This window comes from Mustela lutreola, chromosome 6, assembly GCF_030435805.1.
Source record: "Mustela lutreola isolate mMusLut2 chromosome 6, mMusLut2.pri, whole genome shotgun sequence".
Taxonomy (NCBI): domain Eukaryota; kingdom Metazoa; phylum Chordata; class Mammalia; order Carnivora; family Mustelidae; genus Mustela; species Mustela lutreola.
In genome coordinates this window covers 102165321-102179138 of record NC_081295.1, presented here as the reverse complement: position 1 = coordinate 102179138, position 13818 = coordinate 102165321, and the positions used below count along the sequence as shown (strand labels likewise).

The 13818-nt window shown below is 36.8% G+C and overlaps 1 protein-coding gene across 3 annotated transcripts in view; it reads left to right on the top strand.

The window, feature by feature from the left end:
* The window catches only part of HMGCLL1 (3-hydroxy-3-methylglutaryl-CoA lyase like 1), a 206185-nt gene that overhangs the window by 84446 nt on the left and 107921 nt on the right, over positions 1-13818 (top strand). For all 3 annotated transcript variants that reach the window (XM_059178286.1, XM_059178288.1, XM_059178287.1), the window contains exons 4-5: positions 1772-1867; positions 6792-6940. In XM_059178286.1, coding sequence (XP_059034269.1) covers positions 1772-1867; positions 6792-6940 — 245 coding nt within the window. The remainder of the gene's footprint in view (positions 1-1771; positions 1868-6791; positions 6941-13818) is intronic.

Sequence of the window (13818 nt, the reverse complement as noted above, 5' to 3'; positions counted from 1 at the left end):
GCTTGGAGGTTTAAATGTTAGTAAGTTATGATGGCAATCAACTTTTTTTGCCTCTTAAATATATAATTTTAAATTTAAAACTCATTTAATCCATATTATATTCATTGAAAGTATTAAATGTAATTCCACTGGCATTTCACTGAAAGACTGATCAGCTAATAGCAGTAAATATTGTAATACTTCATATTTTTAGAAGCATGTAATTACATTAAAAAGCATTTGTATTTTGATTAATTTTTACTTCATTTTAAAATTAAAAATAATACTTCCTTATTGTATCAAGTCAAGATGTATAGAGAAAAAGCAAGTCTTTTTTCATCTATTCCCATATTGAAGATACAGAACTTGGTTTGGTGCATGTTTTTACATCTTTCTCCCTGCTCATTTTGTATACTTTTCATTGTTTATATATTATTCCATTTATTTATTGTTCCTGTCATAATTTATTATTCCCAAATATGTAAAGTTCATGATTATGTCAATGTTAATTTGTCTATGTGATGATTATGAGGTTTGATCATCAGTTATTTGCTGTAAGAGGCTAAATTAAACTAGTGGCAAACTAGTAGAGTTGTTATTTTAATTTTAAAGTTTTTTTTTTTTTTTAAGATTTATTTATCTGACAGAGAGAGAGATTACAAGTAGGCAGAGAGGCAGGTAGAGAGTGAGGGGGAAACAGGCTCCGTGCTGGGCAGAGAGCCCTATATGGGGCTCGATCCCAGGACTCTGAGATCATGACCTGAGCTGAAGGTAGAGGCTTAACCCACTGAGCCACCCAGGTGCCCCTAAAGTTGATTTTTAAAGACTCATAGAAAATATACAAAAATAAAGTCTTGGAAGAATGCGTTAAATTTTCTTACTATGTATTTGTTTGCATGTGTTTGCATTGTGAGAACAAATAGTGATTCGATGATAATAATGCATAGAACACAATGACTATTACTAAAATATTTATGCTAGCCAAATAATATATTTATATCTGAGCTTTGTTAAATTATTCAGACAAATGTGTAATTTTTTGGTAAATAATGTTAAATATCATAAATCGAAAGTTATTTAGACATAAAATTTTCATATGGAAGGCAAATGCATGGCATATTTCCTTTAAAACTATCCCCAATGGAAGGGTGCCTGGGTGGCTCAGTCAGTTAAACATTGGGCCGTTGGTTTCCACCCAGGTCATGATCTCAGGGTCATGGGATAGAGCTACCTGTTGGGCTCCATGCTCAGTGGGAAGGTAAGTCTTTCTGAGACACTCTCTCCCTCTCCCCGCATCCCTCCCCCTGCTCTTGTGGGTTCTTTCTCTCTCCTCCTCCTCCTCATAAATAAATAAAATCTTAAAAACAAAACCAAAATACCCTCTCCCTAATCTCAAGGATATTTTATTTGTGAGTTGGACTGTGAAATGAAAGGAAGTGACTAAAAAAACCATCAAATTGAAAGTAGGATAGTTAAGAATTGCTGAATTCTTTGTATTCAGTCAGAATTCGGTCACTTCAGAATTCAGCTGAATTCTTTGTAATTCAGAATTATTTGTAATCAGTCGTTTAGCCAGGTCCTGTGATGTGAACAAGTTAAATTCAGATCTAGTTTTGATGTACTTATGACTTTAGGAACTATACTCATCTTTAGCTACGTTGGCATAGGTTATTATTTCCAACATTAATTTATAGAGTATAAATGCATGTGTAGTTATAACCTTCCTATGAAACTAAGCACATGCTTGATAAAATATATAATGCTGAATATATGTAACTACTTTGCATTTCAGATGGCTGATCACTCTGAAGTCATGAAAGGTATTCATCAATACCCAGGAGTTCGCTATCCTGTCCTTACTCCTAATCTTCAGGGTTTTCACCGTGCTGTAAGTGTGCTACTAATTATTTTTAAATCGATATGTTTCTTACTGTTTTAAGGTCTTTACATAGTTAAAATGGTATCCTATGTAGCTTCCTTGTTACCATGTATAAATGCTATTCTGATGTAGGCACATGAATACACTGCAATCACTAACCTCAGGATATTGTTCCACATGAATGGCCCTTCCACTTTAACCATTCAGGAATCAAAACACAAAAATACAGTAATCCACTTTGATAACATTCTCTTGAAAGTATATTTTGTGCTTCCCCCTTAAATAATATAGAATTTAACTTAAGCATTTCTCAACATAATAATTATTAATATTATTATAGTAGATCATTTTTGGCAACTTTTTTGGATCAGCTTTCCGAGGCGGGTTTTTCCCTCCCTCGAGGTGAAGCTAATTTGCAGCTGCCTCTAACAACCTTCCCTGTTCCTCTTCTGGTTGGTTTCTTCAGTCCTACGTGAATTGCGAATTTATATGCAAAAAACACAAGAAGAATCAGGGCAATTTTAAGTAAAGGCTTGAAGTGTTACACTCTTAGGTTTTACTCTAAAAGTTTGGCAGCAGCTATTTCTGGTGTTAATGTTTTTCACTTTTGTCTTTGGGACTGTGTTACATAAATTTGAGGCTGTGGCTCTTAGTTGATATGTCACTCGTGTAACTTGTTAAAACCACTCTTTTTGTTGTTGTTGTTTATTTTCATATAATTTTTTTAAACCATTGTAAAGAAAGCAAGAGGCATTTTAAGAAATTGCAAAAATTGCTGTCACAGGTCTTAACAGAGTAAGGCATGTCTCCACCTTGAGAAAGATACCGAGTACACACACCCTCTCATAATTTGGAGGGGCAGTTAAGGTAATGGAGTGAAACCATTGTCTTGGGAGTCAGGCACACCTCTGCTCAAAGCAGGACTTCAGAACTTTTAGTAGTTTTAGTGATTTAGCCTCTGTGGGCCACAGTTTTGTCCTCTGTAAAATGGGCAAAATGATACTTCGTTTATAAGATTATGTGTTAGAGGACGCACAAAGTACACACCAGTACTGGTACATAGTAAGTGTTCAAATAAATAGAATTTTAATTTTAGAACTTAAAAATTTATCTCAGGTAGAGGACTAGAAGCCAGTATTTTTTTTTTTAATGGAGAAAAAATGACCCATTTTCTTTCTTAATATATTAATAGAGCATGAGAAAGAGAGAAGATCTTGTACAATGCCAGAGATACATTAATAAAAAGTCTTTAAAAATCCAGCTGGGAAATGAGGAAACTTGGTATTTGAAAATAAGTCACTGGAGAAGCCTGGGACAAGAATAAAAGATGGCAAAGAGGAAAAACATGGAGGATAATATATTTTTTTTTATTAAATTTATTTATTTTCAGAAAAACAGTTATTCATTATTTTTTCACCACACCCAGTGCTCCATGCAATCCGTGCCCTCTATAATACCCACCACCTGATACCCCAACCTCAAAACCCCCCGCCACTTCAAACCCCTCAGATTGTTTTTCAGAGTCCATAGTCTCTCATGATTCACCTCCCCTTCCAATTTATCCCAACTCCCTTCTCCTCTCTAACACCCCTTGTCCTCCATGATATTTGTTATGCTCCACAAATAAGTGAAACCATATGATAATTGACTCTCTCTGCTTGACTTATTTCACTCAGCATAATCTCTTCCAGTCCCGTCCATGTTGCTACAAAAGTTGGGTATTCATCCTTTCTGATGGAGGCATAATACTCCATAGTGTATATGGACCACATCTTCCTTATCCATTCATCCGTTGAAGGGCATCTTGGTTCTTTCCATAGTTTGGCGACCGTGGCCATTGATGCTATAAACTTTGGGGTACAGATGGCCCTTATTTTCACGACATCTGTATCTTTGGGGTAAATACCCAGGAGTGCAATTGCAGGGTCATAGGGAAGTTCTATTTTTAATTTCTTGAGGAATCTCCACACTGTTCTCCAAAGAGGCTGCACCAACTTGCATTCCCACTAACAGTGTAAGAGAGTTCCCCTTTCTCCACATCCTCTCCAACACATGTTGTTTCCTGTTTTGTTAATTTTGGCCATCCTAACTGGTGTAAGGTGATATCTCAATGTGTTTTTAATTTGAATCTCCCTGATGGCTAGTGATGATGAACATTTTTTCATGTGTCTGATAGCCATTTGTATGTCTTGATTGGAGAAGTGTCTGTTCATATCTTCTTCCCATTTTTTTTTTAATTTTGATATAATTTTTTATTTTTTATAAACATATATTTTTATCCCCAGGGGTACAGGTCTGTGAATCACCAGGTTTACACACTTCACAGCACTCACCAAAGCACATACCCTCCCCAATGTCCATAATACCACCCCCTTCTCCCATGCCCCCTCCCCCCAGCAACCCTCAGTTTGTTTTGTGAGATTAAGAGTCACTTATGGTTTGTCTCCCTCCCAATCCCATCTTCTTTCATTTATTCTTCTCCTACCCACTTAAGCCCCCATGTTGCAACACCACTTCCTCATATCAGGGAGATCATATGATAGTTGTCTTTCTCCGCCTGACTTATTTCGCTAAGCATGATACGCTCTAGTTCCATCCATGTTGTCGCAAATGGCAAGATTTCATTTCTTTTGATGGCTGCATAGTATTCCATTGTGTATATATACCACATCTTCTTGATCCATTCATCTGTTGATGGACATCTAGGTTCTTTCCATAGTTTGGCTATTGTGGACATTGCTGCTATAAACATTCGAGTACACGTGCCCCTTTGGATCACTACGTTTGTATCTTTAGGGTAAATACCCAATAGTGCAATTGCTGGGTCATAGGGCAGTTCTATTTTCAACATTTTGAGGAACCTCCATGCTGTTTTCCAGAGAGGTTGCACCAGCTTGCATTCCCACCAACAGTGGAGGAGGGTTCCCCTTTCTCCGCATCCTCGGCAGCATCTGTCATTTCCTGACTTGTTGATTTTAGCCATTCTGACTGGTGTGAGGTGATATCGCATTGTGGTTTTGATTTGTATTTCCCTGATGCCGAGTGATATGGAGCACTTTTTCATGTGTCTGTTGGCCATCTGGATGTCTTCTTTGCAGAAATGTCTGTTCATGTCCTCTGCCCATTTCTTGATTGGATTCTTTGTTCTTTGGGTGTTGAGTTTGCTAAGTTCTTTATAGATTCTGGACACTAGTCCTTTATCTGATATGTCGTTTGCAAATATCTTCTCCCATTCTGTCAGTTGTCTTTTGATTTTGTTAACTGTTTCCTTTGCTGTGCAAAAGCTTTTGATCTTGATGAAATCCCAATAGTTCATTTTTGCCCTTGCTTCCCTTGCCTTTGGTGTTGTTCCTAGGAAGATGTTGCTATGGCAGAGGTCAAAGAGGTTGCTGCCTGTGTTCTCAAGGATTTTGATGGATTCCTTTCGCACATTGAGGTCCTTCATCCATTTTGAGTCTATTTTCGTGTGTGGTGTAAGGAAATGGTCCAATTTCATTTTTCTGCATGTGGCTGTCCAATTTTCCCAGCACCATTTATTGAAGAGGCTGTCTTTTTTCCATTGGACATTCTTTGCTGCTTTGTCGAAGATTAGTTGATCATAGAGTTGAGAGTCTATTTCTGGGCTCTCTATTCTGTTCCATTAATCTATGTGTCTGTTTTTGTGCCAGTACCATGCTGTCTTGATGATGACAGCTTTGTAATAGAGCTTGAAGTCCGGGATTGTGATGCCACCAACGTTGGCTTTCTTTTTCAATATCCCTTTAGCTATTCGAGGTCTTTTCTGGTTCCATATAAATTTTAGAATTATTTGTTCCATTTCTTTGAAAAAGATGGATGGTACTTTGATAGGAATTGCATTAAATGTGTAGATTGCTTTAGGTAGCATAGACATTTTCACAATATTTATTCTTCCAATCCAGGAGCATGGAACATTTTCCATTTCTTTGTGTCTTCCTCAATTTCTTTCCCGAGTACTTTATAGTTTTCTGAGTATAGATTCTGTGTCTCTTTGGTTAGGTTTATTCCTAGGTATCTTATGGTTTTGGATGCAATTGTAAATGGGATTTACTCCTTAATTTCTCTTTCTTCTGTCTTGCTGTTGGTGTAGAGAAATGCAACTGATTTCTGTGCATTGATTTTATATCCTGACACTTTACTGAATTCCTGTATAAGTTCTAGCAGTTTTGGAGTGGAGTCTTTTGGGTTTTCCACATATAGTATCATATCATCTGCGAAGAGTGATAATTTGACTTCTTCTTTGCCGATTTGGATGCCTTTAATTTCCTTTTGTTGTCTGATTGCTGAGGCCAGGACCTCTAGTACTATGTTGAATAGCAGTGGTGATAATGGACATCCCTGCCGTGTTCCTGAGACTGGCAAGAGGATTAAGACATTAAACACACAAGAGTATGGTTGTGGCAGTCAAGGTATGAAACAACAGAAGCTAGGTTAAGAGACAGGAAGAAAATTTCGGGCAAAGTCTAAATGATGAATTGGAAAAACATTTTTCCCTTTGGTTGTCGGAAGATAAGAACAGAAAGCATTTACTATTCCCTTGTTTAATAATTGGTCTAAAAAGAATGTTTCCCATAGATATGAAAATGTTTTATTGGGGTGCTAGTATTTTTCCATAATTACAGTTAAGATATTTCTGAAGCCTACACATAATTTAGGAAAGGTAAAATTGGAACTTCATCACTGTGTTTTTTGTGCCTCAGATTTATGTTACGGTTCAGAGAGTTCTTGTGTTATCATCAAATATTTTTAAATTTGGAAAGAGCGTATGTGGCAGGATGAGCAGACTCTAATTTTAAATTCCAAGGCAAATGTTAAAGAACACAAGTATGCCTTTACTGAGTAGATAATATTTCTTCTACTGCTTATCATTTACATTTCTGAAATTACTAGCTTTTGCCTTTAAATTCTTTTTCAGGTTGCTGCTGGAGCCACTGAGATATCAGTTTTTGGTGCTGCATCTGAATCCTTTAGCAAGAAGAATATCAACTGTTCTATTGAAGAAAGTATGCAGAAGTTTGAGGAGGTTGTTAAGTCTGCAAGGCACATGAATATTCCAGTGCGAGGGTATTTATGAAATTCCACAAATGCTATTTAGTTAATATCTATCATGTAAGCTCATTTATGAGCCATGAAGACATCATTGTACATAATATATGCAGGGTATCTTTTGTGCCTTGTATGATTGGGGCCATCACTGTGTAGTGGTACGTCTTGTGCATGTCACTTAATTATTAGTGTCCAGCTTTGAAGTGTATAATGCAGCTAAGATCAGAGGCACACTTCTTATTGCAAAGCTGACATTGCCTGCAAACCTGACGTTGTTACTCATTTTATTAATACCCAAATGCACCCCTCTCTTCATCTCAGCCTACCGTGGGTTGATAAATTTGTGTAAACTCATAGTAGCATTTGGGAAGGAATTACCTAATGTGGTTTCCACAGCTTTAACATTTTTTTAAGGAACCATGATTTCTTCAAATATTACTTTATGCAGAGCTTCAATAGAGTATGTAAAACATGAAATTGAGCCTTTGAGCTGCCCTGAGAAATTCAGCCTGTCGTTTCCCCACTCAACCTCCCCCTTAACAGCCGACTTCCCTGTTGTCTCTCTGTGACCCGAAAGCAAAGGCAAATGGGGAAGAAGGAGAGAGAGACCTGTTTTGGTTCTTGCCTTTTTCCAGAACCAGCAGTTGCAGCATAGACTGCAAAGAGGCTCAACCCCCAAGCCTATGCTCTGTGGAGTGTATAATAAATTACTGGTTACTTAGGGAAGCATTTGTTTCTAAGACATTAGCTAATTTTCTCCTGGTTTTTATGAGTATTGAGGTATGATAATCATGATATTAACAAATTAAAATGCAGAGCACTTGTAAAAGAAGCCTGAGGGCTGTTATTGGATTTAGATGCAGGTTTACCTCCTCTGGTTGAAGTGAGCAAAATTCAGAGTGGCAAGGGAAGGTTCAGTGGTTAATGAAAAGCAAGCGGACCTAATTTTGAGTGGCGGTACCAGAAGAGGGTTAGAAGTCACTCAAAGTCATTTGGCAAGCAAATAGAGTTAGAATACATCACAGGGAACGGTCTTGTTGGTTGGCTTACTTTTGTTACTTTCTTTTTCTTCTCTACATAGTAATAGTTTCCAGCATGAGTTTTCAAAGATGTGGATTTTTTTTCTAAGAGTTTATTTATTTATTTGACAGAGACCACAAGTAGGCAGAGAGGCAGGCAGAGAGAGGAGGAAGCAGGCTCCCCGCTGAGCAGAGAGCCCGACTCGGGACTTGATCCCAGGGTCCTGGGATTACGACCCGAGCTGAAGACAGAGGCTTTAGCCCACTGAGCCACCCAGGTGCCCCTAAAATTGTTTCTGTTATTGAAGTATATACATATCATGCATATACAAGAAAAATTTAAAAACATTTAAAACACATTTAAAAAATGTGTTTCCATAGACAGAAAATAAAGGATGTGTGATTTTAAAGCAAAAGTGAATAACCACAATCAAAAAGAAGAACTGTACTGTCATTTTCTAAATTCAAACATACAGAAGTTGTTTGTCTCTTTCCTTTGAAAGAAAGAGAAAAAGAAGACACCATTCTATTTTAATGTGATTCAATGTGGAGTGTATGTTTTACAGTGAAGTCTTCCTTATTGGAAAGTTGAAAACAATGCATAATCATAAAAGTAAACTGTGTGCAGCACTTCAAGCAGGAAGTTTGCTACTTTAAAATGGCAAGGTTTTTTTTAATGTTAAAAGATGGATGTAAACATCAATTGTATAGGGGCGCCTGGGTGGCTCAGTGGGTTAAAGCCTCTGCCTTCAGCTCAGGTCATGATCCCAGGGTCCTGGGATCGAGCCCCGCATCGGGCTCTCTGCTCAGCAGGGAGCCTGCTTCCTCCTTCTCTCTCTCTGCTTGCCTCTCAGCCTACTTGTAATCTGACTGTCAAATAAATAAATGAAATCTTAAAAAAAATCAATTGTATATTATATTTTATTATCTTAGTTTTTCTCTTTTGAGGTAGAATAGGTAATGTATTAAAGCTAATAGAAACCCTAAATTCTCTCGAATACTGATTGTTGAGCAATTAATAATAGTGTCCCATCAGCAAAGAGAGTCCTAACCATGCTACAGCTTAAAAACCTCGCCAGGCTTTGATAAGAGGAGCACAGAGTGCAAGATAGATACAAAATGACCCATGGTCCAATGCAGTTCGCAGAGTACATTGGAGACGGGCTGGAGAGCTACACAATAGACCGGTGTATGTTTGTCAATGCAGATTTTGTTCCGTGGAAGCACAACTCGTAGACTTTCTGAAACACTGTTCATTTTCAGAAAGACACCTTTCAGTACATGAGTTTGCTCTTTGCTCAGTTGAGAATTATCTTCCTCCTCCCCAAAACTTTTATAGAGTTTAAATTAGATTTTATTTTTACTGGCAATCGAGATTCTAGATACTCATTATGAAGAGTCATAGGTCATTAGTAATCATTTAAGAAAGAGTCATGCTCAACCAGTTGAAACTGAAGTAGACGCTTCAGCCTGTCTTCTGTGGCAACATGGCAACAGCTGCATCAACATGTACTTGATCACCATCCAGAAAATTCATGCCATCAGCTGTCAGATTTAAAGGCCATAAGGCAGCACACATTTTATAAATGCTCAGTAAAACCATTTAAATTTTTATGAAAATAGTTAACTTTCATATGGTCTAAATAGCAGCTTTTATTAAAGTTATGGGGGTTTTGTTGGATTCCCCATGTCCCCCCCCCAACACACACATATACACATGCTTGTGTACACATATTTTATATACGCTTAGGACTTCACATAACATCTGGGATACATTGGGAAAACATACCATGCCAAATCATTGACATAAAAAGCAAAGTCAGCTAACTGCCGCTGAATATACATTATATATGAATGGACAATGAAATATCTACATTTTAGACTTCAATTTTTGCTGTGTAATTCATATGACATATATTTAAAATATGTAGGTTATTTTTCTATTATCTAAATTTTTAAAAAGTAAAAAAGGCAAAGAAAAATAGAAATCTATGAGAAATGTAATCATTTTCTCTATTTTTATCAGTGCATTTGTTGAAATAATTATCTCTTGGTTTGTCAAGATCCTTTCAAAATTGAAATGCATCAAGATATGAAGGTAGTATTCTAATATATCAGACATTTAGTTTTATTCCTTTTTGTCTGAGTATCAACTTAACCTTAAATGAAGTCATTAGAATCACATGCTCTCTCTCTCTCTGAGAATATTAATTTAAAAAAGGAAACTATCACTAAGGAGCCATTATTAATTTTACTATTAAAATGCTTAGAAATTATAAATTCACAAGGTCAGCAGTAGTACACAACAAAGAAAAGCTTTTTACATAACATTTTAAGCCACTCCTTTAAAATCATTTAAAATGAGTTGACTCAGGATTACTCAAAGCCTGAACCTACTGAAAGTTGAAAGAAGTATATTTGTAACAATTTCCTAGAAGTCAAACAAAATTATCCATCCATTGTTTAAAAAAAAACACTGCAAAATGCAAAAAACATTTTTTTAATTAACATATAATGTATTATTTGTTTCAGGGGTATGGGTCTGTGATTCATCAGTCTTACACAATTCCCTGAACTCACCATAGCACATACCCTCCCCAGTATCCATCACCCAGACTCCCCATCCCTTCCATCCAGCTCCACTCCAGCAACCTTCAGTTTATTTCCTGAGATTAAGTCTCTTATTGTTTGTCTCCCTCTCTGGTTTCGTCTTGCTTCACTTTTCCCTCCCTTCCCCTATGATCCTCTGTCTTGTTTCTCAAATTTCATATTAGTGAGATCATATAATCTTTCTCTAGTTGACTTACTTCACTTAGCATAAAAACCTCTACTTCCATCCATGTCATTGCAAATGGCAAAATTTTGTGTTTTTTTTTTTTGATGGCTGGATAATATTCCATTATATAAATACACCATATCTTCTTTATTCAGTCATCTGTTGATGGACATCTAGGTTCTTTCTGTAGTTTGGCTATTGTGCACATTGCTGCTATAAACATTGGGGTGTACATGCCCCTTCGGATTACATTTGTTATCTTTAGGGTGAATACACAGTAGTGCAATTGCTGAGATGTAGGGTAGCTCTTTTTTCAACTTTTTGAGGAACCTCCATTCTGTTTTCCAGAGGGACTGCACCATTTTGCATTCCCACCAACAGTGTAGGAGGGTTCCCCTTTCTCCACATCTTCGCCAACACCTGTTGTTTCCTGACTTGTTGATTTCAGCCGTTCTGACTGGTGTGAGGTGGTATCTCATTGACATTTTGATTTGTATTTCCCTGATGCTGAGTGATGTTGAGCAGTTCTTCATGTGTCCGTTGACCATTTGGATGTCTTCTTGCAGAAATGTCTGTTCATGTCTTCTGCCCATTTCTTTTTTTTTTTTTAAGATTTTATTTATTTATTTGACAGAGATCACAAGTAGGCAATGAGGCAAGCAGAGAGAGAGAGAGAGGAGGAAACAGGCTCCCTGCTGCGCAGAGAGCCCAATGCGGGACTCGATCCCAGGTCCCTGAGATCATGACCTGAGCCGAAGGCAGCGGCTTAACCCACTGAGCCACCCAGGCGCCCCTCTGCCCATTTCTCGATTGGATTATTTGTTCTTTGGGTGTTGAGTTTGTTAAGTTCTTTATAGATTTTGGATACTAGCCCTTTATCTGATATGTCATTTGCAAATATCTTCTCCCATTCTGTCAGTTGTCTTTTGGTTTTGTTGACTATTTCCTTTGCTGTGCAAACCCTCTTCATCTTGATGAAGTCCCAGTAGTTATTTTTGCCCTTGTTTCCCTTGCTTTTAGTGATATTTCTAGGAAGAAGTTGCTGTAGCTGAGGTCAAAGAGGTTGATGCCTGTTTTCTCAAGGATTTTGATGGACTCCTGTCTCACGTTGAGGTCTTTCATTCATTTTGAGCCTATTTTTGTGGGTGGAATAAGGAAATGGTCAAGATTTATTCTTCTTCATTTGGCTGTCCAATTTTCCCAATGCCACATGTTGAAGAGACTGTATTTTTTCCATTGGGCATTTTTTCCTTGCTTTGTTGAAGATTAGTTGACCATGGAGTTGAGAGTCCATTTCTGGGCTCTCTATTCTGTTCCAGATATCTGTTTTTGTTCCAGTACCATACCATCCTGATGATGACAACTTTGTAATAGAGCTTGAAGACTGGAATTGTGATGCCACCAGCTTTGGTTTTCTTTTCCAACATTCCTCTGGCTATTTGGGGTCTTTTCTGTTTCCATATAAATTTTAGGATTATTTGTTCCATTTCTTTGAAAAAAGTTGGTGGTATTTTGATAGGGATGGCATTAAATGTGTAGATTTCTTTAGGTAGCATAGACATTTTTACAATAGTCTTCCAATTCATGAGCATGGGACATTGTTTCCATTTCTTTGTGTCTTCCTCAATTTCTTTCATGAATATTATATAATTTTCTGAGTATAGGTTCTTTGCCTCCTTGGTCAGATTTATTCCTAGGTATCTTCTGGTTTGGGGTGCAATTGTAAATGGAATCAACTCCTTAATTTCTCTTCTGTCTTGTTGGTGTATAGAAATACAACAGATTTCTGTGCATTGATTTTATATCCTGACATGTACTGAATTCCTGTATGAGTTCTAGCAGTTTTGGAGTGGAGTCTTTTGGGTTTTCTACATAAAGTATCATATTATCTGCAAAGAGTGAGGGTTTGACTTCTTCTTTGCTGATTTGGATGCCTTTTATTTATTTGTTGTTGTTGCTGTTGTCTGATTGCTGAGGCTAGGACTTCTAGTACTTGTTGAATAGCAGTGGTGATAGTGGACAGCCCTGTGGTGTTCCTGACCTTAGGGGAAAAGCTCTCAGTTTTTCTCCATTGATAATGATAGTTGCTGTAGGTTTTTCCATAGATGGCTTTGATGATATTGAGGTATGTACCCTCTATCCTACACTGTGAAGAGTTTTGATCAAGAAAGAATGCTGTACTTTGTCAAATGCTTTTTCTGCATCTATTGAGAGTATCATATGGTTCTTGTTCTTTCTTTTATTAATGTATTATATCACATTGATTGATTAGCAGATGTGAACCAACCTTGCAGCCCTGGAATAAATCCCACTTTGTTGTGGTGAATAATCGTTTTAATGTACTTTTGGATCCTGTTGGCTAGTATTTTGGTGAAAATTTTTTCATCCATGTACATTTGAGATACTGGTCTATAATTCTCCTTTTTGATGGGGTCTTTGTCTGGTTTTGGAATCAAAGTAATGCTGACTTCATAAAATGAGTTTGGAAGTTTTCCTTCTATTTCAATTTTTTGGAACCATTTCAGGAGAATAGGTATTAATTCTTTAAAAGTTTGATAGAATTTACCTGGGAAGCCATCTGGCCCTGGGTTTTTGTTTTTTAGGAGATTTTAGATTACTGCTTCAATTTCCTTATTTGTTATGGGTCTATTCAGGTTTTCTCTTTCTTCCTGGTTCAGTTTTGGTAGTTTACACATCTCTAAGAATGTATCTATTTTTTCCAGATAGTGTCTAATTGCTGGCATATAGTTGCTCATAATATGTTCTTATAATTGTTTGTATTTCTTTGGTGTAGGTTTACAATGCAAAAAATATTTAACTGTGAATTATAAGTCCTGAAATTCCTAATTCTGTAGAAAAAAGGTACAAAACAATGAGAATAAGGAGTAAAAGATGAATTAGTCATTAAGCTAATATAGATAACTACACATAACTTTTAGATACAGAAAAACAAAAAGCAGTTTTAGGATATGATTAGTGTTTTACTTTTTAAATTAGTGTTTTTGTTTTCTTTGGGTAAATAGCCATTAGCAGAATGACTGGATGGTATGGAATTACTATTTTTAATTTTTTGAGGAATCTCCACTTTGTTTTCCACAGTG